The 23,900-nt window shown below is 53.6% G+C and overlaps 3 protein-coding genes and 2 long non-coding RNA genes across 8 annotated transcripts in view; 3 read left to right on the top strand and 2 right to left on the bottom strand.

The window, feature by feature from the left end:
* DNM3 (dynamin 3) overlaps window positions 1-1,406 on the top strand; it is a 171,836-nt gene extending 170,430 nt beyond the window's left edge. Inside the window, exon 21 of the mRNA XM_053949823.1 lies at window positions 1,210-1,406. Coding sequence (XP_053805798.1) covers window positions 1,210-1,246 — 37 coding nt within the window. The 3' untranslated portion in view covers window positions 1,247-1,406. The remainder of the gene's footprint in view (window positions 1-1,209) is intronic.
* A 1,763-nt stretch (window positions 1,407-3,169) lies between these two features.
* LOC128792492 (uncharacterized) lies at window positions 3,170-5,507 on the top strand. Its single transcript, XR_008432426.1, has 3 exons — window positions 3,170-3,931; window positions 4,576-5,089; window positions 5,379-5,507. It is a non-coding gene; the product is annotated as an uncharacterized LOC128792492 (long non-coding RNA).
* A 984-nt stretch (window positions 5,508-6,491) lies between these two features.
* Window positions 6,492-7,554, bottom strand: PIGC (phosphatidylinositol glycan anchor biosynthesis class C). Its single transcript, XM_053950948.1, has one exon. It carries the CDS (start codon window positions 7,478-7,480, stop codon window positions 6,602-6,604), a length of 879 nt encoding a protein of 292 aa, XP_053806923.1. The 5' UTR covers window positions 7,481-7,554; the 3' UTR covers window positions 6,492-6,601.
* A 6,896-nt stretch (window positions 7,555-14,450) lies between these two features.
* On the bottom strand, window positions 14,451-17,253 carry LOC128792593 (uncharacterized). Its single transcript, XR_008432461.1, has 2 exons — window positions 15,656-17,253; window positions 14,451-14,676 (listed from the first exon to the last, which is right to left on the bottom strand). It is a non-coding gene; the product is annotated as an uncharacterized LOC128792593 (long non-coding RNA).
* A 151-nt stretch (window positions 17,254-17,404) lies between these two features.
* SUCO (SUN domain containing ossification factor) overlaps window positions 17,405-23,900 on the top strand; it is a 38,323-nt gene continuing 31,827 nt past the window's right edge. For all 4 annotated transcript variants that reach the window (XR_008432329.1, XM_053950354.1, XM_053950353.1 and 1 more), the window contains exon 1: window positions 17,405-17,562. Coding sequence is in view for 3 of the 4 variants with exons in the window: in XM_053950354.1 (XP_053806329.1) it covers window positions 17,498-17,562 (65 nt within the window). In the remaining variant the exon portion in view is untranslated. The remainder of the gene's footprint in view (window positions 17,563-23,900) is intronic.

The raw sequence follows: 23,900 nt of genomic DNA, 5'->3' as shown, positions 1-23,900 counted from the left end.
ATTTATTGGAGGTGCTGTTGTGCTGAGATCACTGGAGATGTCATTAAAGGGGAGGTGGAACCCGCTGGGAAGCATTCAGCCTGTTCCCCTGCAAGGGGCTTGGAGTGCTGCAGAGATATTTTGCTGGGAAATGGATGAATGTTTTACAAGCAGTACCTGGGGTTCACTTCATTGCTGAGGAAAGCACGTTCAGAGGAGTTCCAGAGCTGTGCAGAAGGCCAGACTCAGTCCTTCAAAGCAGGAGCTGGAGTTAAAATATGCCTGAAAGGGATTTCCCCCTAAAGATTGTGTACAAATGTGCAGATGTCCTGATTACTCATTTCCTCCTGCAGATCAGAATGAGCCAAGTAGCTGCAATCAGTGCTTGGAGATGGTCTGTAGGGCACAGAGAACACAACAGTTTCCTGTGGGAACACCACAGTGGCTAAGTGGGTCCTCAGGTTTTGGGAAAGGAGGGAGCGAAAGGTGGGATGAGCACAGCAGGAACATCCCTTCTGTATCCTGTAACATTTGCAGATTTCTTTATTGGTCTTTAATGGCAGTGGCTGAGGCAGTCTGTGACTCTCCCTGAGGGAACAGCAGTGTCCCACGCCAGGTCCCCCTGGCTGAGCCTGGTTCCAGGAATGTTGGTCAGATGGAGCTGAGTGCTCTGTGCCGAGTACCAGGAGGAGCAGCTGCTCTGTGCACTGAGCCCTCACTGCCACGGGGCTCTCCAGCTTCATTTGTAACCTGTCCCAGCAATGTCCCCTCCTGACACCCCATCCACCCCACGGGCCATCCTGTTTGATCATTCCTCATTTCATCAGAGCCTCACAGAAGTTCTACTCAGGAACAGTGCTTGAAGCAGATAGTGGTGAGAATTTTAAGGCTGCCTGGGGAAAAGCTCTTGCAGAGGGTATCACTTGCTGCAAGAAAATTAGAAAGCCTGCGACCAGTGACCTCCACACCTGGGATGGGATTGTTCTGGTTCTCTGGCACCGGCAAGTCAGAAGGGAGGCGGTGAGGATAAAAGCCAGGCTGTGCTGAGAGCCAGCTGATTCTAATCTTGCCCTTGCTCTTTTCCTTAATATGCATGTTCTGTGCCTTTTTCTCTTAACCCATTTTATTAAGGTAATTTTGTATATGAGTCATTTTATTGTATCGTGGCCTTTTGTTTTAAATCTACCCCTCTCCCTGTGATTTTTGGGTTATTTTTTGGTTTTTTCCTAGGCGACCTCCACCAGCTGTTCCAGGAAGATCATCCTAACACACACATTTCTTTTGTGTTACATGCAATGTCTTTTCTTTTTTTTTAATCCAAAATTACCTTTAATTTGCACTAGTCTATTTGTAAATGAAATATTTTCTTTTCAGATGTCAATGATAAGCCTGGATGTAAAGAAAATAAAATTCTGACTACAAAAGGAGTGTGTCCTCTGTTTCTATTGGAGGGTCTACTCACTCTTTCTCACACTGAGACATTCTTACCCTGTGGGAGAAATTACCTGGGCTCTGTGGAGGCTCCCACCCTCCAAGGTTGTGGAGGGAGGGATGGACATTCTGCTGGAGTTCCAGGACTTCTGAATGCATTCAGCACCAGGATTGCTCCATATCAATGACTTTGGCTTAGCATTAGCAGGAAGAACAGCCAGCAGAGTTCCAAAACATGTCCAGTGCAGCAGCACCTGGCTGAGCGGAAACTCGAAGGAGCAGCAGTCTCTAGACAGTCCCTAGACTGATTAATCTGCACAATTATAAATAAACTACAGCTGTTCTGACCATTTTCTTCAAGCTAAACCTCTGAATTCCTTGCAAGCCGATCTCACTGGAGCATCTGGGCTCAAACAGCTGTAAGGAGCTACCTCTGGGATTCCAAATGTGTCCATCCCTGTGGGAAAGAGAAAATCTGGGATTTAGATGATGTGCTTGTTTTGGGTGCCAGAGAAGTCTGTGAAGAGTCAGATGGGTTTAACTGGCTGTTTTTCCTCACAGGAAAGCCAAGGGGGTATCTCACAAACCATGCAGGTATGTCAGGAGGCACCACTGGGCACTGGCCTCCAGCTCAGTGTTCCAGGGGTCCTGGGCAGCAGGGGGGTGATGGTGGCAGGGAGCTGCAGTGCTGCTGCTCGGGATGGGGCAGGGGAGGGGATGAGATCATGTGTGAGTGCAGAAGGGCCAGGTGACAGCCAGCCTCTGCTTGTTTTCAAGGCTGGTCTGATGCAGCTTTGCTGAATTTGGGCAGTTCCTCTTGTTGCAGCTGATTTAGGTCCCACTGACCTCTAAAATATCCAGGGAGCTGCTGAAGCACCTGCATGAGCCGGTAAATACCAGACACTGAGTTTGCTCAACATAGAAGAGGATATAAGCCCAGAAAGCTGTAGACTTACAGGCATTTTTCCTTCTTCTCACTTAGATTTGTTATTTTGGTAGAGTAGAAGAGAGAAACAGCAATGGTGTAGTAAGAAGTGGGGGGAAACCCCAAACCCTGCTATACCTTTGAACTGTGAGTGCTAAACTGGGAATTGCTGGGACTGGGCCAGGTGCTTCCCAGCACCCTGAGATAGGGAGCAATGGAGACCTACAGTTCCTGGAAAACAACTGGATCTACAGTTCCAGGAACGCTACTCCCAAGAATGGAGTAGCTGAGGGTGGCTGCAGCCTTCACCTGTGGAACCCATCAGGTGCTGAGGCAGGAACTCCTCAGCAGAGTTCAGGAATTGTGCACTGTCAGGACTACTGCAGAAGCAACAGTGTTTGTACCTGGTGAGCTCTTGAGGAGGTTCTGCCCATGTCTCAGGTAAAAGGGAAGGGGGACAGACTGAACTTCACAAGCTGCTTTTTCTCCAGGTTGTTCAAAAATCTGTTTTGCGCTGGGGGAAGCTCTTCCTGCAATCTCTCTGTGCTACAACACGGTGCCAACAGCAGATAAAATGTGGATGATACTTTAGCTCAATGGCCTGGCCACAGCACCCAGCCAGGAGCTGTTGCTGAGCTCCCAGCTGCCTGCTGGCCTCCACACATTAGGCTGGAAGGCACAAACTGGTCTCGTGGGGCATTTCATGCTGGTAAATCCTCCACACAAATCTTTACCTTCTTATGAAATATTTGGTAAAAAATATTATTGAAAATAGGACTCCAGATTCCATGGGTTTATGGTAGCCATTTCTAAAATCTATTCAGTAGAAAGGCACAGGAGCTGGTGTGCTGGGAAACCTTGGCACATTCTTCAACATCAGCTCACAGGGTGGCTTTCTGAAGAAGCTGTTTCACCTCGTCTGTGCTGTCTGCAGCCTGCCCTGGTGTTGTGGCCAGGGGCAGAAGGACAAGGCTGCTGCACCACTGACATTACAGGGTAGTGGATGGGTTAGGACCAAAATCCTGTTTTGGTTTCCTGATCAAAGAGCCCAGCTTTGTTCTTCACAGGCTTCCCAGATCCAGGCCTCCACGTGGGGAGGGACGTGGCCCCTGACAGCACGGTGTGGGTGGCTGACACTGGCCTTTCCCTGCAGCAAAGCTGGAGATGGAGATTCCAGCTGGCACACGTCGGCAGCTCCCCCAGGAGCAAGGCTGATCCCCAGCCGCTTCACAGCTACTCACATTTGGCCAGCTTCAAATCAAAAGAAAAAGTCCCATGGAAGGACTGATCTCAGTGGACTGAACCTTAAGGGAAAGAAGCTTGGAATGCAAAAGAACATTTAACCCCTTAGGGTTGGTTGATGAAGTGTTTGTTACATCAACAGCCAAGGACCCACTTCTTGAGTCTCAGTGGGGGTTTGCTCAGGGAGCAAATGCCCAAAGGACATGCAGCTTTACTGGGTAAATGTAGAGTTATGGCCAAATCCTGCTCTGTAGAGGATACTATGACCTCAGGCATGCAGACATACCAATAATGGCCATTTATACAGCAGCTTAAATAGCAACAGCACTGCAGAGCACGTGTCCTCAGGAGAAGGTCAGGGAAGTCCTAGGGAAACCCTGCCTGCCCTTTGTGTCTCCTCCTCTCCTCTCCCTGGCTCTCTTCTGCATTCCTCCTTCCTTCAAGGTCCTTTGTGCATCCAGGCTGTGGATTTTGTTTTCATTTCCCAGGTTAGGGTTGGCAGGGTGTCTTTGTGGGCAGGTGAGGAGAGGGCTGAGCCTTTCCCCAGTGGGTCTCCAGGCAGGGACTGAGGCTGTTCTAATGTAATTCTAGAATTCTATGGCTCGTTCTAAGGAGATGAAGGGAAGGATGGGCAGAGCAGAGAGGTCTGGGGCTGTGGGCAGCAGGCAGGGCTGGGTGGGACACAGTCTGCATCCCCTGGAGCCGGGGGATGGAGCCTGCTGCATCCCGAGTCCCCGGATCTGCACAGGTCCCTGCTCCAGCTGAGGGGAAGGTGGCAGCCTGTGCCCATCTTCACCACATGAAATGTTTGAGTGGTCAGTGCTTGCAGTTTTCCTAACCCACAGCTGCTTTTGACAGTGTGAATTTGGGAAAGGTACTTTGTGGGGAAGTATTTCCCCATGGAGGAGTGGGTGCAACAGAAACTCTGTGTTCTTGCAGCTTCTGCTGTGACAGCCAGGGGCCAAGCAGACAAGATTTGGTTTCTTTTTTATTTACAGTCCAGCCTTGCCCCTGTACCAATGGGCTCTGTGAATCTTTTTGGGATGGCAGCGTTACACTGGCATTAGCCCAGTGTCAGATGGGACATCGGGGTCACCAAGCAGCTTTCTGGGAAACCCCCCCCCCGTGACAAAACATTCTCCTTTCTGCAGAGCTAAAAAATGTCATCTTGACTCTGAGCATCTGGCTGCTCTGTGCTCCCTGCGAGACCTGAGCACGGGCTCCAAACTTCTACAGGCTTTAATTAAAAGCAAAATGAGATGTTGTCGTTACCACGGCGACAGCAGCAACATTCGACACTTGGCAAGAGCAGTAACAAAGCACTGGAGGTGTTGGGGACTCCGCCGGGGGTTGCTCATTTCCGAGAAAGCCCGAGGAGCGCGTGAAAAGCGCCTGCTCGCTGGGACGGGGAGAATCGAGCAGAAGCTGCACTCCTGCAGCTTTTCCGAAAGAGAAGTTCCGTCAACACCGGGGCGATGCCAAATGCAGCCCTGGGAGATGGGGCTGGGGCAGGTGTGGGCATCCCTTCTCTCCCGTGGTGCTGGCTCTGGAGGGCTGTGCTGCCCGGGCTGGCCGGAGCGGGGCTGCGCTTGCCGCGGGACGGGGCCAGGGCCAGGGGAAGCGCCGGGGAGGTCCCGCGGCGGGGCTGTCTGTCCTGCCAGGCCTCCAGCGGGACTCGTTTGCCGGGAGCGCCCTCTGTTGTGGTGGGAGCGCTGCCGGACAGACGGACACCGGACAGACGGGGTCGGTGGGAGCTCCACGGGCACTGCCGCTGTCCCAGCAGTCTGGCATCCCCCCGCAGGTGGGTGTGCGCCCATGGGAGGCTGTGCTGAGCTCCATCCCTCTGCCTCGGGGTCTGGCCCTGCCTCTGGAAAGGGGTTAGAGAGAAGAGTGAAGCGATACGCGGAATAAACAAACAGACTCCACAGCCTGGGGTAGTTCTGAAGTGGGTCTGTACGTCAGCGCCCGGCACAAGTGAGATAGCTCTCCAAAACTTGTGCCCCGAGCCTCAGTCTGACCCACACCTTTATTCCCAAAGCTGTTCCATATGCAGCACATTGCACAACTTTGCCATGCATATTAAACCCCTGGCCCCGCCTGTCCTCGCCTCTCATGCTAAATAAGTCCACGCCCTTCTGGGCACGCGTGGTTTGCTGTGGTGGTCCCGCGGGGGTCTCTCGGTGGTCCTGAGGCTGAAGATCGTGGTCTTCCTCACGGCTGAGCTTTTGAACTTTTCCTCTCTGCGCGTGCGCTTTTGGTCCTTTGGTGCTTATCTGAGTACGTCTGTCAGTCTTGATAGGCTTGGAGACAGAGGAGCTTCTTTACCTGGGTTCTTTGCCTCTTCTGGTATTGTTCTTTATGCAAGAAGCTTCAGAAATTTGCGTTTTCCTATGCCCTTTGCACCAGGCAGAGGTTTCTTAAGTAAAAGGTTAAAATTCAATACACACCTCTATAAGCTAAATTTTTGTTAACTTAACTCTAAAAATCTGTTTCAAAAGGAAGGTGTGATGCCCGCTCATCCCCCCCATTCCTATGGGATTTAGGGTAATGTGGTGTCTGGCGGTGGTGTGATGCTATTCTGGTACCCACAAGGGCCACGGTGCAGGTGAGGACGCTGCCCCCGTTCGAGCCCTGGTGCTCGGCCCTGCAGCTCCATCAGCAGCCCTGCCCACAGCGACCTCACCAGGCCCTGCCCTCCAGCCTCCCCGGGGAGCGCCGGCAGTGCCCAGCACCCCCTGAGGGTCCTGGGGCTGAGGACCGTGGGACACATCCCCTGTACCCGGGTCTGGGTCTGCATGGCCAGAGCCGACTCCTCCCCGCCTGCCCTGCACCCCTGCAGGGCTCAGCGCCTTCCTTCACCGCACCCACGCAAGACAGGGCTGGAAACGCATCCTTGAGGGGAACACGAGAGTGGTCCTTGTTGCCGTGTGAGAGACTTTATTGGCTCAGGTGTCCTCCCCCACAGGGCTGTCCCCCAGCCAGGACCTTTCACAGCTCACAGCAGAGGGTCCCCCTGCGCCAGGCCTACATGAGGAACCTGGAGAGGTCCTCCTTGATTTCAGCCTCGTCCCACGGCCCGTGGATGTTGTCCTTGAGCAGCTGGAGGCGGATGAGGCAGTAGGGGCAGAGGCAGGAGATGGCGAGCAGCAGGGAGGCGAAGAGCACGGCGCCCACGCTGGACACCGTGGCCAGCCCTGCCAGCGCTGCCAGCGCAAAGAGCACCGTCACCGCCACGTAGCACCGGGGCGTCCGCGCCTTCAGCTTCTTCTGCAGCATGGGCCACAGCGCGAAGATCTGCATGGCGAAGGTCACCATGACGAAGGCGTGCAGGGCGCGAGGCAGGCGCGAGGCCAGGCACACCGAGGCGAAGATGGCCATGTTGAGGGACAGCGTGCTGGACACAATGGCAGCGTTGGCGCCGTAGTCGAAGAAGATGAGGTGCCCCAGGAGCATGAGGGCTGACATGGCGTAGATGGTGTCCGTGCTGATGGACTCGGTCAGCGTCTTTAGCACCGGCGAGAAGCCGTAGGTGAAGGCGGCGAACACCAGCGTGCTCTTGAGGTCAGCCCAGCGCGTCCGCCCACTCGCCCAGCGCCCGGCCCCGCCGTCCACGGCGTCGAACAGCACATAGCCGAGCAGGGAGGACACCAGCGCCGCTCCGAAAAGCCCCTGCGGGCTCAGCATCCCGGCGTCCATGTACCACCAGGTGAGCACGAAGACGCAGACGCTGCACAGCTGCTGCACCACGGCTCCCGACTGGAAGACCACGGCCTGGTACCGGTACTGCCGGGCGTGCACGTTCTTCCGCAGCTCCTCCAGGAACCGCTGGTCCACGTAGTTATCGGGGAAAGGCTGGCGCTCGTACAGCACCTTCTGCCACCGCCGCGCGGGCACCGGCTCCATGGCCCCGGCACGGGTAGGGGGGGCTCCGCGGCCCCGGCCCCGCCGCCGCCGCTGCCGGAGGTGGCGCAAGGGACGCCGGGGCGCTCGCGGCCGCCACCTCCCGGCCGGACCCCGGGACACGGGCCGGAACCGCGGGACACGGGCCGGAGCCCCGGGACACGGGCTGGACCCCGGGACACGGGCCGGAACCGCGGGACACGGGCCGGAACCGCGGGCGGGACCGGCACCCGGGGCCGGGCACCGTCACGCCTGAGAGGGGTCACCCGCCACCCCGGGCTGCGCTCTCCGCTCCGTGTGAGCTTCAGCAGCTTCTGGGGCTGGGTTCAGGGCACACCGCAGCTCCGTGCTGGGTGGGATCTGCTCATCCCGAGAGCCGCAAGTCCCTGTCCCGCTCGCAGCTGCTGCCAGTGCGTGCTGGGGGCTGTCTCGCTTCTGTCCGGCCCCGCAAGCCGGCCGGCCCAGCGAGCGGGCAGGAGGGATGCTCCTGCCCTGGTCCCACACCGTGGCGAAGGGCTGTCTCCCTGCAGCCGCCGAGAAGGGCACAGCCGGCCGATGGGATTTAGCCAGGGCCTCTCTGTGCTTGGATATCCCGGTGCTGCTGGGAGCATGACCCTAGTCCCCACGGGACTCCGTGTCCCGGTCCAGCGAGGTACCTGCTTTTCTGGCCAAACCAGCCTCCAGCAGCCAGCTCAGGAATGTGGGTGTGATGCTACAGGGTGTCCTTTCCCTGCAGCTCCTGCCTGCTCACAGCTCAGTCCTGCCCTGCCCGAGAGAGGAGCAGGAGGAGGAAAGCAGGGCTGGAGAGGTGCAGCTCTGCAGGGACATCCATCTCCTGTGCTGCCCATGTCCACGCTAAAGGGACTCAGCATGTGCAGCAAGGGGACAGGGGAATATTAAGGGAGGTTTCACAGAGGCCAGAGATGTTTTCCCTAAGTCTGTGTTTGCTTGTGCTCAGGTCAGAGCCTTCCCAGCCCCGGAGAGGTGCTTGCTGCTGAGGAGCTGCTTAATTTGGCCTCAGCCGAGAGGCCTCGGCCTGGGGCAAAGCAGCCCTGAACAGTGCCCTGTTTGTGCTGTGGGTAGGGGCGTTCGTGGCCCGCTGTCCCAGCGGCAACAGGCGGAAGAGCTGTTGGTTGTTTTCACCCAGAGCCTGCCACAGGAGACTCTCCAAACAGATCCCACCTCATCCAGATACGTGCAGAGCAGCAGGTAACACCCACACTGCTGCTGTGCCTTTGGGGGGGCCTCGGGCTGAGCCACACCACAGTGACATCTCAAAAGTGCCACCTCCCAGCCCCGTGTCACTGCACTTGCTCGGCAGGGCAGAAGCAGCTGCTCACCCTGTGCAGGTACCCCTTGCCAAGGGGCGATGCCAGCAGGCTCCGAGCCAGGATGGAGCTGGACTCAGTTTCAGCTTCCCTAAAAGCCCCCAGCCCCAGGCTTTGCACAGAGGCATGCACGTGCCTCCATGTGCACAAGGCAGTGCCCACATGGACAGGGAGTGCTGCCAGCTCCTGTCATTGCTGGCATTGCCTTGGTGCCCAGCGCCTGGGAACTTGAGATTTTGAACGAAATGTCCTTCTCCCAAAGTCATGGAGTAAAGCTGGGGCATGCAAGAGGAAAGCTGGGAGAGCAGAGTGCCATTCCTGCTGCTCTGAAAAGTGCCACGACCACCACAGAAGAGGAATGCCACCTCCCATGGGCATGGGCAGGGCAATGCTGTGCTCTCGCTGTGGGTGGTGACAGCAGGTTTGCTGTAAACTGGCCCTGGGCTCTCTGCACATCTGTGACGCTTTGGGGACCAAGAAGAGCAGGCTGGGCTGGAGCATGAGGCTGCTTCCACGTGGGCAGATCCACGTAGAAACCTCAGTGGAGAGAATAGAGGTGAGAGGTACTTCGTGTGCCCTTTCAAATCTCTGCTGTGGGCCAGCAAAGTGCCTTTGGAGGCAGGGAGAGGTGGGAGGCTGGGGCTGGTCAGTGACTCACAGCGCTCCTGAGCCACGCTGGGTGATGCCAGCAAAGCCAAACTCCTCTGGGAGATCCAGCACAGCAGCTGGAGCCCCCCACGGGTGCCCAGCAGGACAAGGGGATTTCTCTGGCATTGGATCTGCACCCCTGGCAATGCCAGCCCAGTGCCGAGGCCCACAGGGCCTGGCACCCACCTGGTGCTTGGGAGACCCCAGCAGGGTCTGGGACGAAGCAGCTGCCACTGCTGTGCTGGCACCGTGTCCCTGGCAGGGGACATCGTGTGACTGCCACATGTGATGGAACCGCCCACGGTGCAAAGGGCAGCTGAGCCCTGCCCAGGTGGCCCAGACTTTGCTGCGGGGCAGTGACTCTCCGGGGCAGTGACTCTCCTTCCTGCACAGCTGTCCCAGCGGGACTTGCCACGGGACCCGCCACGTCACTGTCACCAGCCGGCCCTGCTGCTCAGAGGGGACCTTGTGCCACGGAGTCATCTCTCACCCCTCCTGGGAGCTCTCCTGGCAGGGATAAGCAATAGCTAAGGTCAAGAATACAAAAGTCCTTTGTGAGCATCTAAGTTCCCACTCTGGGTTCCGTGCCACAAGACCTCCCTCACCTCACAGTTAGGTGTCCCCAAGTGCCACTGGCCTCTGGAGAGGCTGTGGGGTGGCGAGTGCTTTGAGCCCCTCTGCTGAAATGCAGGGATGAGGAGCTGGGTGCCATGGCCCTACAAACTCCCTGTATGCTGAGGCGTGGCTCTGCCCTGCCCCCTGCAATGGGACCCCCCTGCAGATTTGTTCGGTGTCTGCCGGCTCCGAATGTTGGAATACACTGCTGAAGTTGTTTGGAGGGAAGGCTGGAAAAGGTGATAGGCTGGGACCGAAATAGCTAGGATTGATCCGGACCTCCACTGCAGATATTTGAATATCAAAGTATGGCAGGCACTGCACCCCCACCACTGGCTCGGGGCTGCCTCCAGGTGTGTGTGATTCCCCTTGGGACGGGCCCATCACTTGTGCTGCAGGGACAGGCTTCACAATAACTGAGCAGCACTCTCTGCTAAGGGTCCGAGCCGGCCTGAGGCTGCACGGATGGGGACGGATCCTGTACCTCTCCCTGTCCCTCAGACAGGGCTCTTCCCCTGCATCCCTGCGTGGCACCCCGCAGGAATGACACGGCACAGCCATGGATCCTTGGGCCTCATTTCTCTGCCAAGCCACCCCCCAGCCTGCCCCTTTGACCCTGGAGCCAAACCCTCCCTCCACAGGAATGTTGTTCAGGGAGGGGGGAAGTTGGTGCAGCTCCAGCTGCTGCATTTTTCCATGTCCAGAGATGTCTCCTGCCTTAAAAGTCCCCGTGACACAGGCTGTGCCTGCTCTCCTGCAGTCACCTATTTAAGGATTGCTTGGATTCAGTCCCCAGCACGGACTGGGACGACACCAGCCCAGTGCCTTGCAGCTGGGCTGAGCCCTGTGGGGGGATACTGGGGCAGACAGGGCTGGTTGCCCTGGGAGCCCTGCAGGGCCTGGACACGGAGGAGTCTGGTGCTGCTCCAGCTCTCCCAGGCTCTCCCTTTCCTGCGTGCGGGTCAGATTTCCTGAGCTGAGATGAGGAGGTACCAAGGCTACTGGAGATGGAGAAACCCTGCTCAGAGCTGGGCTGAGCAGTCCAGGAAAATGGGATTGGGTCTGAGAAGCCCACACTGGACTGGCAAGGTTTGGGATTTGCTGAGCCTGTTGCAGGGGGGGAAAAGATGGGAAGGCTGAGGATCTGGCTGAGAATCTGGGACAGGAGAGATGACGTGGAAAGATACACGTCTGCAGGGATGTGACCTCTGGAACACAGCATGTGGGGGGGGCTGTGAAACTGAGCTCCCTCGCTCCTGGCATTCCCTGACGGTCAGCATGGATCCCTGCAGCCCTTTGGCAAAACAGCCTCCCCAGCACCCACTCTGGGCTCTGGAAAAAGGGACAAGCCAGCCCAGCCCAGGGCCTAGCCAGCTCCAGGGCAGTAGGTCACAGCAGGGCCTGTTTTGCAGAGGAGCTCCATCAGGATCAAGCTAGTAAAGATGTTTCTGTTTATAATCTGCTTTTAAAAAAGAAAAACCCTAGGAAACTACAGCCAAAAATGACATCAGCAATGTGTTCTGCCAGTTGCAGGGTGCCCCAGGGTGGGATGAGTCCAAACTTCAGCTGCTCAGGTAAGCTCAGCTCAACCTTCAGCTGTATGTGGCACATCTCTAGCACAGAGATGCAGGGAGGAAACTAGACCTGGGGATAAAATAATAAAACTGCCCCTGGGACCTGAGCTGGAAGCTGGAAGGTGAAAACTGAGATTTAGGAACAAGGAGCGTCTTACGGTCCCCATGGGTGTCTCCAAGACCTGGCACAGCAGGGCTGGGTCTCCAAAACAAAGCTTTGCCAAGAGGTTTCTTACTCTGTTCCCCCTTGTTTAGCCCTAAATGTGTAGCGTAGGGATGGGATGTGAACTGCTGACCCAGCTCTTCCACAGTTGGTAGAAAGGCATCAAGAGCTGCAGGTGGCAAAACACTGAAAACCCAACTGATCAGAGGGTAAAAGCAGTGTCCCCCCAAGGGATGGAGCCCCACATCAGCTCCCCAGTGCCAACTCTGCTTGCCCTGAGCCTCCTACACAGCCACTTCCCTCCCCCTGCAGCTCTGGGACACAGAGGGAGAAGTGTGAAGGACCCAGAGTTTCTAACAAGGTTTGTAGTGTCTGCCATGGAGATATTTTTGTTCTGTAAATGGGGAGGGGAATATTGGATGAAACCGTGTATGCAAACACTGTTGGTTTTTCTAGGAAGTGTAGCTGGGGAAAAACTTACTGTGCACAGGTCAAAAAGAGGTTGCAACTCCCTGTTTCAGCCTGGTGTGCTGTGAGAGGATCCTGCTCTATGCTCACCTTCCCGTTTGCCTAGTAAAGAAGCTTTTGTTCAAACACAGCGTGGCCTCAGTCTGGAAACACTGTGATTTCCCAGGAGATACTCGCACCAGGAGCTCTTCCTGCCCTCTTCCCTGGAGCTCCAAGCAGGAGCCCAGGTGCTCGGTAAGAGCAGTGATGTGGGGCTGAGGAGTGTTTCACACCTGCAGTGCTTCTCCCTGCAAAACGAGCTCGTCCTGCCCCAAACCACGGGGAGGGGGTGCCTGGTATGCCTGTTCCCCTGGAGCATGAGTCCCTGAGGAGTGACACTCCTGCTGCCAGCCACCCCCCTACCCCTCTGCCTATTTTTACACATCTGGCAGGGAGGGGATGGAGCCAGGTGGGAATTTAGTTTATTTTAGCAGTCGTCAGAAAGGGGAAGGGAGGTGGTTGAGCCTGCGGGGTTCCCTGTGTGTGCCTGGGCAGCCCTTTGGGTCCCTCATCCCCAGCACTCGGATCCAGCAGAGGTGCTGTGCTCCTGTGTGGGCTGTGCTACCCTCCCATGTTCCTGGCACTGCTGCCCAGGGCTCTGTCCACCCTCCAGCCCGAGGATGTGTGGGGGGTGGGTCTCAGGTTTGGGTTTGTGCTGGGAAAGCCATGGATGCCCTGCCCTGCTGGACCAGGCGCCTGTGACACCCCCCACTGTGGCCTTGATTTGCACAGGGCCATAGAGGAAACCGGCCCCGGGCTGCACCAGGTGCTTTCCCAGCCCTTCCTCTCACCCCAGGGGCAGAGGGAGAAGAGGGATGGGGAAGCTTCAGCCCATGCTGTCCTCCCAGAAATGAAGGCTAAAAAAAGCTTCACACTCTCATTGTGAAGTTTTGCCGTTTCTCAGTTTCTGCAGTGAAATTTGATTTTTCTTTTCCCAGGGGGGCTCAGACAGCAGTTTGGGAAGCACCAGGGGCACCAAGGCACCCAGCATGGTTCACCCCACTGCAAGCCCCCAAGCCCACACCACATTTCCATCTTGAGAGCAAGAATTAATTTGGATTCTCTGTGTCCCAGCTGTCAGCAGCCTTTGGACTTTCCCCATTCCATCAGCCCCTTCAGATGGCAAGAGAAGCTCCCCAGGGGCTGACCACGTTTGTTTTCTCCTGCACCAGGGCTCTGCACTGGTGTCACAGCCAGGTGCTGCTGAAGTTGTGCCTGGAACACCTGCCAGCCAGGCTAGGATAAGGTGGATCCCTTCCCCTGGAAGCCGTTTTCCATCCATTCCCAAGCACTGGCTGTAGGAAAAAGTGTTTGCTGTCATGCAGAGGCTCTGTGGTTCTGCAACAGGGCCAGGAGATGCTGCAGCTGTACCCTGCCTGGGAATCCCCACTGGAGCAATCATTTGATCTCCTGTTTCTAGGCAAAGTTAAAACTTAGGCACATGAAATGAGAAACCGAAACACAAACGTTTTCAAAAGTGACATTCCCACCTCAATTCATTTTCTTCATCTTACATGAAGTTTTGACTTCCAGGTTTTGAGCTGAAACCCCACTAAGTCCCCACTAAAGAGAGGACTCAGAGCCAGGTGGGATACCTGGACCTGGCTGTGCCCTGCAAGAGCTGCCCAAGGGGCTCGCGGGTGCTCCGGGCTCCATCCTGCTTTTGGAGCCGTGGCAGCGTGCCACCTGTGCCAGAATTCAGGGCTCTTTCAGGCAGGGCTGGGGCTGCTGGCTGCAGATCTGAGCAGCGGCTCTCCTGCGCCAGGTCAGGCAGCCCCAGCCGGGTGTCACCGTGTCCCTGCGAGCCAAGGCTGCCCGGCGCCAGCCCACGTTCATTAACCCTAAGCACGTTCATTAACCCTAAGCACGTTCATTAACTCTAAGCAGGCTCCGCTCAGGGGGCCCCGCCTGCGGGAGGGGATCAGGCGGTCCCTGTGACCGCGGGACTCTCTCGGCATCTCCCGGGATTTAAAGGAGTGTGGGAGCGGGAACCAGAGCCCGTGCAGGGGGGGATGCCCACATGTGGGACCGTAGAGGCACAGCCCATGTGTCACAGGCAGTTTGCTGAGTGGTGAAAGAGCAATTACCTGCTCAGCTGGAGCTGGAGTTGCTCCTGTTTGATTTTCCAAGGAAAATGATTCCAACCTTTATTTTTTGCACAGCTTTCCTTTCGGTGCGAATCGCCCCAGATATAAAAGAAATTGAGGTTTTTTTCCAAGTTTTGTGCTGGTTTGCTGGATTCTCTCCTGCAAGTGGTTAACAGTTCATCTGAAGTCAGAGGAAGGTCTCTGAAGCAATCTTGCAATTTACAGCTTTTCCTTTACCAAGTAAGAAACAGTCAGGAAATTAAACAGGAAATTGTGTCTGGAAGGAACAAAAGTTGCGTTGTCAGAACCTGCTTATGAAAGATTTAGTTTATTTTAACCAGTAAGGAGCCAAGATCAATAGTCAGAAGAGGAAGGAGTTTGTGTGAATTAAATCACATGTGGGGACAAAAAAAAAAGGCAACACTTGGGAAAACAAGAAGCCTTTGTAAAGAGCAGACAGGGATGAATGGGAGAGGTTTTGCCATTGCAGCAAACAAATGCTGCAAAGTGCTGAAAAGGCAGAGGCCTAGAGTGTACCCCAGGATCAGCTGTCTCTCCAGAAGTCAGTCCTAAAATGCCCAAATCTCTGGGGGATACCCTACAGCCAGCCTGTTGGAATGTTGGGGTGCAATGGACGAGCACTGCCCCATCACTGTGCAGGTAAAACAACAGCACCACTTCCTCCTTTCTGCTGCTTCAAAGGTGTCCCTTGGGTGGCCTCCTCCAGCTTTCCCTACCTGGGGTGCCAAGCACCACAGCCCAGGTTTTATTCCTGGTCAGCAGAGTGATGTTCCCTGCCCAGAGGATGCAGGGTGAGCTCAAATTCAGCCCCAGGACTTCACAGGTACTGCACCAGCTCGTCTCCTCCTGGGGTTTTCCATGAGAAATTTGGCCAAGAGCAAGCAAAAAAAAAAAAAAAAAAAACAAAACAAAACAAAACAAAAAAAAAAAAAAACAAAAAAACCCCACAAACAAACAAAAAAAAACCAAAAAACACCCTGCTACAAACATGCAGCACTTTTTGAGAATTCCATACAAATATTTGCTCTCTGGTAGGTAACCCCATGTGCCACTGGGTTTTGGGTTAATTAGGGGCTCTAGTTAGGAGATTGCATAATCTGTCATTTTTTGACTCTTAAATTGCTCATCAATGTTTGGGAAACAAGCTTAGCAAGCACTGGTGTGTGGGTATGGCAGAGGTGGGGACATCAAAACCCTGCCTGGCTGATCCAGGCTCTTCTCGGGGGTGCTCGTACCTGGTGGGGACTGACCCAAAGGGGCTTTTCCTCCAGGATCACTGTACAGCTTCCCCTGAAATGATGTGTCCTCTGTGGGAGCTCTTTGGCTGTGTTTGGTCTAAGCTGTGCTGACTCCTAACGGGATCACAGCGTGTGGGAGCTGTGCCAGGAGGGAGCAGCGCCATGGGCTGAGCCAGTGTGGCTTCAGAGCCTTCTGCAGTGGTCGAGGAGGCTGCAGGAACTCCTGTCCCTGGAATGGAGACAGGCTCAGCCACACCCCGTGGCAGCACTGAGGCCAAGAGCTCTGGCTGGCAGCACTGGAAATTCAAACACCTGCTGATGTGGCTGCTGGAAGAGCTGGTAAACATGAATGTGGATGGATGCTCTGGTCCTGGCCATGCCCAACAGGTACTGTGTGGCCAAGGCTGTGCTGTTGGGATGGGCAAATGCCCCAGGCACCCCCAGCCTGGCGGGGAGAGGCGCTCCCGGAGCCGGTTCAAACAGAGCGGGCGGGACCTGCGCTGCTCCCGCCCCCCGGGAATTCCACAAGGGCAGGGAGTACCAGGTGTTAACGAAGGCACGAAGTGAAAAATCAGGGAAAGAACAGACGCAAGGACTTTGCAGCGGTCTCCACTGCTGGCTGACTCCAGTCTCGCCATCGCAGAGCTCTGTAAGGGCCGGGTCACGAGGCTGGAGCTGCTCTGGGGACAACAGCAGCTGTGACCTGCTGGGATCGCCGTGATTCACACCCTCCCTGCGGGCTGAGCTGGCCTTCCTCGTCCACAGCCCTGACACGTGCACGTTTGCAGCGTGGCATCCTCCTGACTCACCCACCCGCGCCTCGCGGGGCTCCCTGCGCCGGGCCGTGCTGCCCTCGCTCCCCCCGCGCGTCTCTCAGCGAGAGCCCCGATCCTGCCGGGCTTCTTGGCAGCAGGGAGCCGCAAGGAAGGTTTTCCTGCCTCAGTGTGGAGATCAGCGCTGCAGAGGGGCACGTTTGGGCCGGGTTACCCACAGAACGCCTCGTGTTTTGTTAACAACCGGTGTGTTCTACCGGTCCAGCGCCGGGGCGGCTCCTCGCTTCTGTCCCACATGCTACCTGGCCTGTACTCCCTGAGCGTTCCCCAGGAGTGCTCCCTGCTCGGCCCCCGCTCCCTCGATGGATATAAATGTTCGCAGACACGTCTCGGGCGCGCCCGCGAGCCCGGGGTGAAGGCGGGCCCCGCTGCCCCTCACGGGCCCCTCAGGGCGACGGAAAATGGCGGCCACAGACCTGCGATTCGGCCCCAGCCAGCCCGGAACTACAACTCCCGGCAGCCTTCGCGCGGTTACCCCTCTGCGGGCCTCAGCGCTCGGCAGCCTGCAGAGAAGCCTGATCAAAATAAAAAAGCAATAATTAAGAGCTGTCGCGCGGGCGCGCCGGTGCTTGAAATGCTCCTGGAAACGGAGGCAGCGGCGCTCCTCAGGCGCCTCGCGGGCGGCGGTTTGGCCGCCAGCCGTCGTTTATCCCTATGGCGATTTCCCTTTAACGGCTTGTTTGCCGCAGACACCTCACAGAGCGGAGTCCTTGGAGGGGCGGGGAGAGGCGAGCCCGCTGCCCAATCGGCGGGGCGGGGAGGCGGGGCCAGCCCGCGGGGCGCTGAGCCCATTGGCCGGCGGCGCGGAGCGGGTGACGCGCATCCTTCCAGCTCAGCGCGGCAGGGGCGGGGCGGGGGCCCGGCCCGGCGGGCAGTAACGGCCGCGCGCGCGGGGCGGGGCCGTGCGCAGCGAGGGCCGATCCCCCTCAGCGCCCGCCGCCGCCGCCGCTGCCCGCAGGAGGATGCGCCGCCTCGCCCCGGCCGCGCCAGCCAGACGGGGGAGACGATGAGGGAGCCGCCCCGCCGGCCCCTGGCGCTGGGCTCCTGCCTCCTGCTCTGCGCCCTGCTCTGGTGAGTGCCGGCCTCTCAGCCCTGCCGCCGCCGCCGCCGCCGGGCACCCCGGGCCGCGCCCGCTGCCGCGGTGGGGAGCGCTCCCTGGGCGGGCTGCGGAGAGCCGGGGTCGGGATGGGTAGGGCTGGAAGGGAGCTGGGGAGATGATCTGGTCCAGCCCGGGCAGGGTCACCTGGGGCAGGTGACACCAGGAGCGCGCCCGGGTGCGTTTTGAGCGCTTCCAGCGGGAGAAACCCCACGGCCGCCCTGGGCAGCCTGGGAAGGTGAGGCGCTTCCCCTCGGGCTGCCCGGGATGTGTTCTCGTGCGGTGACAGCCTGGGGAAAGGGACAGCTCTCGGGAGGGCGATTCCCGCTGCCAGGAGCGGCAGTAGTCACCCGGCGGTGTCAGGTGGGGTTTAAGGTGTGTTGTGTCTCTGTGCTTTTACCGAGGCATCCTTGCATTTCCAGTTTCAGGCTAAGCTCTTGCACTATCCTCTGGAAGATCACGGTGCCTTATTCTTGAAACCCTTTCTCTGAGACTGTCAGGAGTAGCGTTAAGTTAAACCAAATGAACCCTCTCATTTTTGCATTGATTGTGCCTTTGACAGTGTTTTTTATAGTGGTTACCTGAACTGTACTTCGTTCCAGCATCCCCTGTTTACTTTCTTTTCAAACTTCCTTTAAGAGATGACATTTACCAGAATATAAATATCAGTATAATGTATTTCTGTATGGTAAGTTCCAACCTTCTTAAACTTTGGCCCTCTTTGAACTTGGTGAGTCACTGTTTGAGAGCTGATAGCCAGCAAACTGCAAATATTGCAAATGGAACAGCCACGCTCTGGTGTATTACCACAGCATGGTTCCTGTAGATTGCTCAGATAGCCTGCTTAAAAAAAGAAATCATCCTGAGGTTCTGGCTTGTCTCACAGCTGGGTGAAGAGTGGGAGCCCAGGCACCTCTATTTTACACAATCAGTTGCAAATCTGCTGCTGATGCTTGTGTTTGGACGGTCCTGAAGCAGCTTTGGTTCGTGTCATCACATTTTGGGGTTTGGAGACAAAAGCACATCTAAAAAGTGCTTCAGAACTCGGTTGCTGTGTTTACACTTAGCAAAATTTAAAACAAAAAAAAAAACCTCTTGGCCACATGGGTTTGATCAGGTGAACTCTGAGCCTTGTGAACTGTCTCCAGACAGCTTTGCTTTGCTTTTGCTCCTTGGACAGTGGAGTTCTGGCAGCAGGTTTTAGTTGTATAGCTAAGATTCCTATTCAGAAAGCAGTTTTTGTTTCTTGGTTAGAGTGCCTTGAGGGCTGACAATCTGTTCCTGCCTCCAGGTAATTTGTTAGTGGAAGGGTTTTTATCAGGTTGATTTTTTTTTTTGTTGCTGTGTTCTTAGTCTGCTGTTTCACCAGGACTTGATTTTGTGAAAAAGTTCAGGCTTTTTTCAGGATAGTTCCACATTAATGAAGGAATGTCAAGTTCCGCTGTCTTGTTGGAGTAACGTATTTGTTCCTTAAATCTCTGACAACTTCTGTGTTCTTCTTTGGTGTGGTTAGGAGGAAAATGGAGCTGCTCTTCTGTTTCCCTTCAAAAGGGAACTGCTCTTTCAGGCAGTGTCTTAACTGATCTCAGAGCTTGCATTGGAGTGCCCCAGTGCAAAACTCTTTTTTAGAGTTTAAAAAAGCAGCCTGCTCACTGGCTGCTATTGGTTAGGAGCCAGTGGATTAATTTAAATGTTGAGGGATGCAACTCCAGTTTCCTAGTCTGCTGTACAAGCATGAATTCACATTGGAGAGTTTGAAATCCTGTCTGCAGGATGGTGTTGGGACCTGCATTAATTTCAGTAGTCATGTCAGAGTTGTAATTAGGAAGTCTTGAAGTTGGTTTGTGCATAGTTCGTGCACTATAGAAGCTGATAAGTTGTTATTTATTTAACTTTTTACTGTAAAGAAAATCAGCGCCTTTGTTCACTTCAGCAATTAAGAAATTTCAAATAGCAAATGGAAGGATTTGTGTTATAAACGTTGGCTTTTTAAATTTAGTGGTTTTGAGATGTAATTTTCAAAGGACTTCGTGCTAGTAGGAGAGAAATTTCTCCTTACAGGTGTAACTGGTGGTCAGCAGATGATCAAATGGAGCCCCAAAAGTCAGGGAAAAACCCATGAGACAAAACAAGTACTCCAAGAACACTCGAAGTTGTTTGGACTTCTTGCCCTTTTTTTTATTTTTTTTAACCTGGGCTTTGTTTTCTTTCTGAGTAGCTGTTGCTTCTTTCCTTGAAACTAAGCTTAAAATAGGAATTTTCAAAATCTCTCATGATGCATTTTCAAGCTCACCTAAGAAAGTTGGTTCAGTGGGGAAGTACTGACCAGTAAAGATCAGATGGGGGGAAAATAATTTATTTGACACTTGAACTGGAAGATGTCATCCTGGGCATTGAAAACGTGGCAGCGTTTTAGGAGATGCACAAAAAAAGCAGAAGAGTGAGTAGGGGTTTGTTAGCCAGTGCCTTTTGAGTGAAGGGGATGTGATGCTCTTTGGGTCAGTTGTCAGTACTTGGGGCTTTCTGAAGCTGGGCCAGCCACAGCTCTGACAGCCCCGAGCCAACAGGATTGTTCCAAGTTCCAAAAGAGCAGGATGGCTTTGGGGAAATACTTCTGCTGGAGGTATGGCTCAGGAATGTAGTGCTCCAAAAATAATAGGCATCTGTGTGTGCAGTTTGGGGCTTCCACTGTGCGTGACAAGTGACTGCTCTTGTCCTGAATTCAGAGACCTCCTTAATGCTCCAGTTAATCCCTTTGTGTGCATGATCATAATATAAAAAACACATTTAAAACTTGCAGTGCTTTGTAGTTTGCCACTATCCAGAGCTGTGTAAGTGGAGTAGGTTTAGAAGCTTGTAGGGTACCAGGACTGTCTGAAGTGAGACCGGCTGTGATGGCTGTTTGAAGAGTGACCTGTGTAAATTATTCTGACATCAGCTTTTGCCTGCCATAAGCTGCACTTAATAAGTGTTAACTGGGAGTTTTATAAAGAAATTGTGCATCCCAGTAATTTGTCTTTCTATCCCAGAAAGTTCATTGCCATATCCTGACCTACTTAGCTTTTATTAACTCTGCTACTTGGCTTTACAGCTGTGAGTAAAAGGAGGATGGGGATCAGTGCATGTACACTTCAGGATCCTTCAGTTGTTACTCTGTGAGTACCCTGCATCAGGAAATGCCTTGTGTCAAAGTGATTTAGCAGCAAGATGTGCTGGTTCTGATAGCAAACCCCTGGCCTAGGAGCTCTGACTGAAATCCGCCATGAGAGCGTACCCTGGAAATTGTAAAGGTCGGATTGGGTCAGTGGCACAGCCAGGAATGAAGCCTGGGTTACCAAGTACAGTGGAAAGGGATACTGGTTTTTAGTCACACCTATTAATGTGTGGATTTTAATGAGAGAAGATACTTCCAGTTTGGGTTTGAATTTCCTGTCTGGTTTGGAAGGTGTGCTTGTTGAAAGGAGGCTGTGAGGAGCTCTGAAAGCCCCAGAGCTGGACTGGCACTGTGGTAACACCACCGGCTCCATTGTGTGCTGCTGCTGCTCAGGTGAGAGCTGTGAAACCTACACTAGGGAGCACACGGTGGAGCTTCTGCTGGTTGAACCTTTATTTGTCTCATTATTGGCTTGTGGCTCAAGCCTCGAGCTCGCCTCTGTTAATTGCACAAAGGTGTGAGTGGTAGAGCTGGGGAGTGAGAGGTCTGTGTTCCAGTGTGCCTCATTAATGTGCCTCTTACCACTGAAATCCTCTTTTTTTTTTTTTTTTTTTTCATGGGTGCCCTCATGATCTGGATAGGACTACAAGAGTAAGTGGCCTGTAGTGGGGCTCAGACTTTTTTCTGCTGATTCTCCTCTTGAGTACTTAAATCTCTTCAGAAGGCTGATACTGTAATAAACACTGTGCACGTGCATTTTATAGGAGGAAGAAATGAAATTATTTGAGCACTGGTATAGTCAGAACTGTTGTTCTAGGCATCTGATTTCAGAATGGAAAGTATGTTCCTAGGTATGGAGTATCCTGTTTGGAAGGGTCTTTGCCCTGTGGTTAAGGTTGGGAGGAAAGCTGCACTGGAACTCTTGGACTCCTGAAAATGAGAATCGAATCTGCCCAGCTTACAGCCTGCTCACGCTGAAGGTGGTACGTGCAAGCAGGGGCCCTGGTGTCTTATGCAAAACAAGTGCTTGGCTCAATCAATTATTGAATATTTTACCTTTTAAAATGATTTGAAAATCAGTGAGCTGCTTTCATGCAGTATCTTCTAAAAGATATGTCCTAGAAACTTCAAGTTAGTTTGTTTGTTATGCAAATGGTGTACTGAAGTGGCCTCTACCCCATCACGAGGTGTCTGTGTTGGTGTAGACCTTGCCTGTTGCAGCGAAATGTGCCTCCCTTGAGGACTTAATTTGAACTCTTTCTGAAATGTCTTTCTCTAGCCTGCTGTTGGTTGTTTTTCACTTTGATGTTCTTACTGTGAGTCTTGTACAGAGTCGTTTTTTTTCTTGTCTTTAGTTTTCATTACTGATCCAGCTTTTGGGAAGTTCTGTGCCGCTTTTAAGGGGAGGGCATGCAGTGTCTTTTAAAGTTCCCTCTGGAGGTGCTGCAGCCTGGAGAGGATGTGCATAAAAAGTTTTAGCCAAGAACAGATTAACCTAGAACTGTAAATCTAAGAACTTCCTTAATTATTGCTGGAAATACCGAGCTGGTATAACAGACAGACTTGTCCCACAGCTTGGGTGAGAGAAAATATTGATGTGAATGACAAACTGGATTGGAATATTAGTAAAAGGTTCCAACAGTTCAAAAATCAGTTCAGGTGCACAAAGGAATGGCAATGACTTGGTTTGGCTAGGTTTAGAAATGGCAATCAAGATAACGCTGAAATCTCTTACAGATAAGAAACCCATTAAAAATACATCATACATGTCTGGGAGTCAGGTGATAGCAGCTTTACAGTGATCTAGGCTGAAATTGCTACACTTCCAGGAACATCCCCCTCCTGGCACTCTGCTGAGCTGTGTTGCACTAAGGGTGGGTTTTTAGCATGAGTTGGGGCAGAGCAGCTGCTGCTTCTGACACTGCTGCTGCTGTGCCTGTGTGGACAAACTTATGAATTTAAGCCATGAGGGAGGTCTTGAAAAGTGTGCAAGTCAGACATTTCTACAGACTCTGAAAGCCTTAAAGTTCACTCACAGTGCATGGCTGTTCTGTTCTCCTGTAGTCTTTGTGGTTCCTATCAGATTTTATAGTGTGTTTTTTTGGTTGTTTTTTTGTTTGTTTGTTTTCTGGAATGGGTGCTCTTCCCCAGACGCTTGCATCAGAGAAAATAACTAGTTTGAGAATGCAGGGAGCTTCTGATACACTGCAATCTTCCTTCAGTATTGCAGAAGTCTGTTTCCAAGGAACACCAGGAACTGCCTGTTCCTTTGGGTGCTTGCAGAGGGGGTTGTGACTTCTGCCCTGCTTTAAGTGCCTGAAGTAGGGCACCTGGATGCTCCTTTTGAGAAGGAGGTTTTTGTTTGTTTCAGTGTTATATTGGAACCTGCATTTAATGTAGGTTGTTGTCTGTTACGGTCACAGAGTCCTGTGAAGGTGCTGTTATCTCAGTAACCTTTTCCAGGAGAGAATGGGAGTTACCCTGGGAGCACTGCAAGCAAGGAATGAAGTTGGTTTCTGTTGTTTAACTTGGGACAACAGTGGACAGTCGAGCAAATACTGTGTTCCCCTGTGTCTTCTTGGGTTGGATAGCTGAGCATTCCTTGGATCAGAGCTGACTCTCTTCCCCCCCCCTCAGGACTTACTGGAATGTCTCCACAATGTCCAGAGCAGAGCAGAGGGTGCAAATCCCTGTGTGCCTGAAGGGGGGATGCAGTAAATCAGTTCGATCTGATAAAGTATCTGGTGCTCCTGGAACCTCCTTTTGCAAGCTTTGCATGTTAATGGTATTTAAAATGCTGAAAGCCCTATTTTAAACCAGAGGTTGGAATCCCATTGTATGCAGCTCTGAAATTCAGTATGGTCAGAAGTATCTTTGTGTTTAGCTCCTCTGAATAAGCGAAATAACTGTTTGGAGAGCACATGCTTTGCAAAGTGTGGGCAAGCTATTAAAAACTTAATGGCAAAATACCACAGATTGGTAAAGGATTTGCAAAAAAAGCTCCAATTTCAGCTGTTTTGGGCTTGGGTTTTTTTTAGTGGTAGGAAATGAGGTGATACCAGTGATGCTTAGTCTAGATCTGTAGTTTTAGCTTTCGTTTTTTTCCTCCCTTAAAGGTCTATCATAACTTTCAACATTATCTTAGTAATGCATGCTGCT

The sequence above is a fragment of the Vidua chalybeata genome, chromosome 9, assembly GCF_026979565.1.
Source record: "Vidua chalybeata isolate OUT-0048 chromosome 9, bVidCha1 merged haplotype, whole genome shotgun sequence".
Classification (NCBI taxonomy): Eukaryota; Metazoa; Chordata; class Aves; order Passeriformes; family Viduidae; genus Vidua; species Vidua chalybeata.
This window is presented reverse-complemented; position numbering and strand designations above follow the sequence as displayed.

What these genes read in the sequence shown, in the direction of transcription:
- PIGC (XM_053950948.1), bottom strand. Translation starts at nt 7,480, where the DNA reads ATGGAGCCGGTGCCCGCGCGGCGGTGGCAGAAGGTGCTGTACGAGCGC.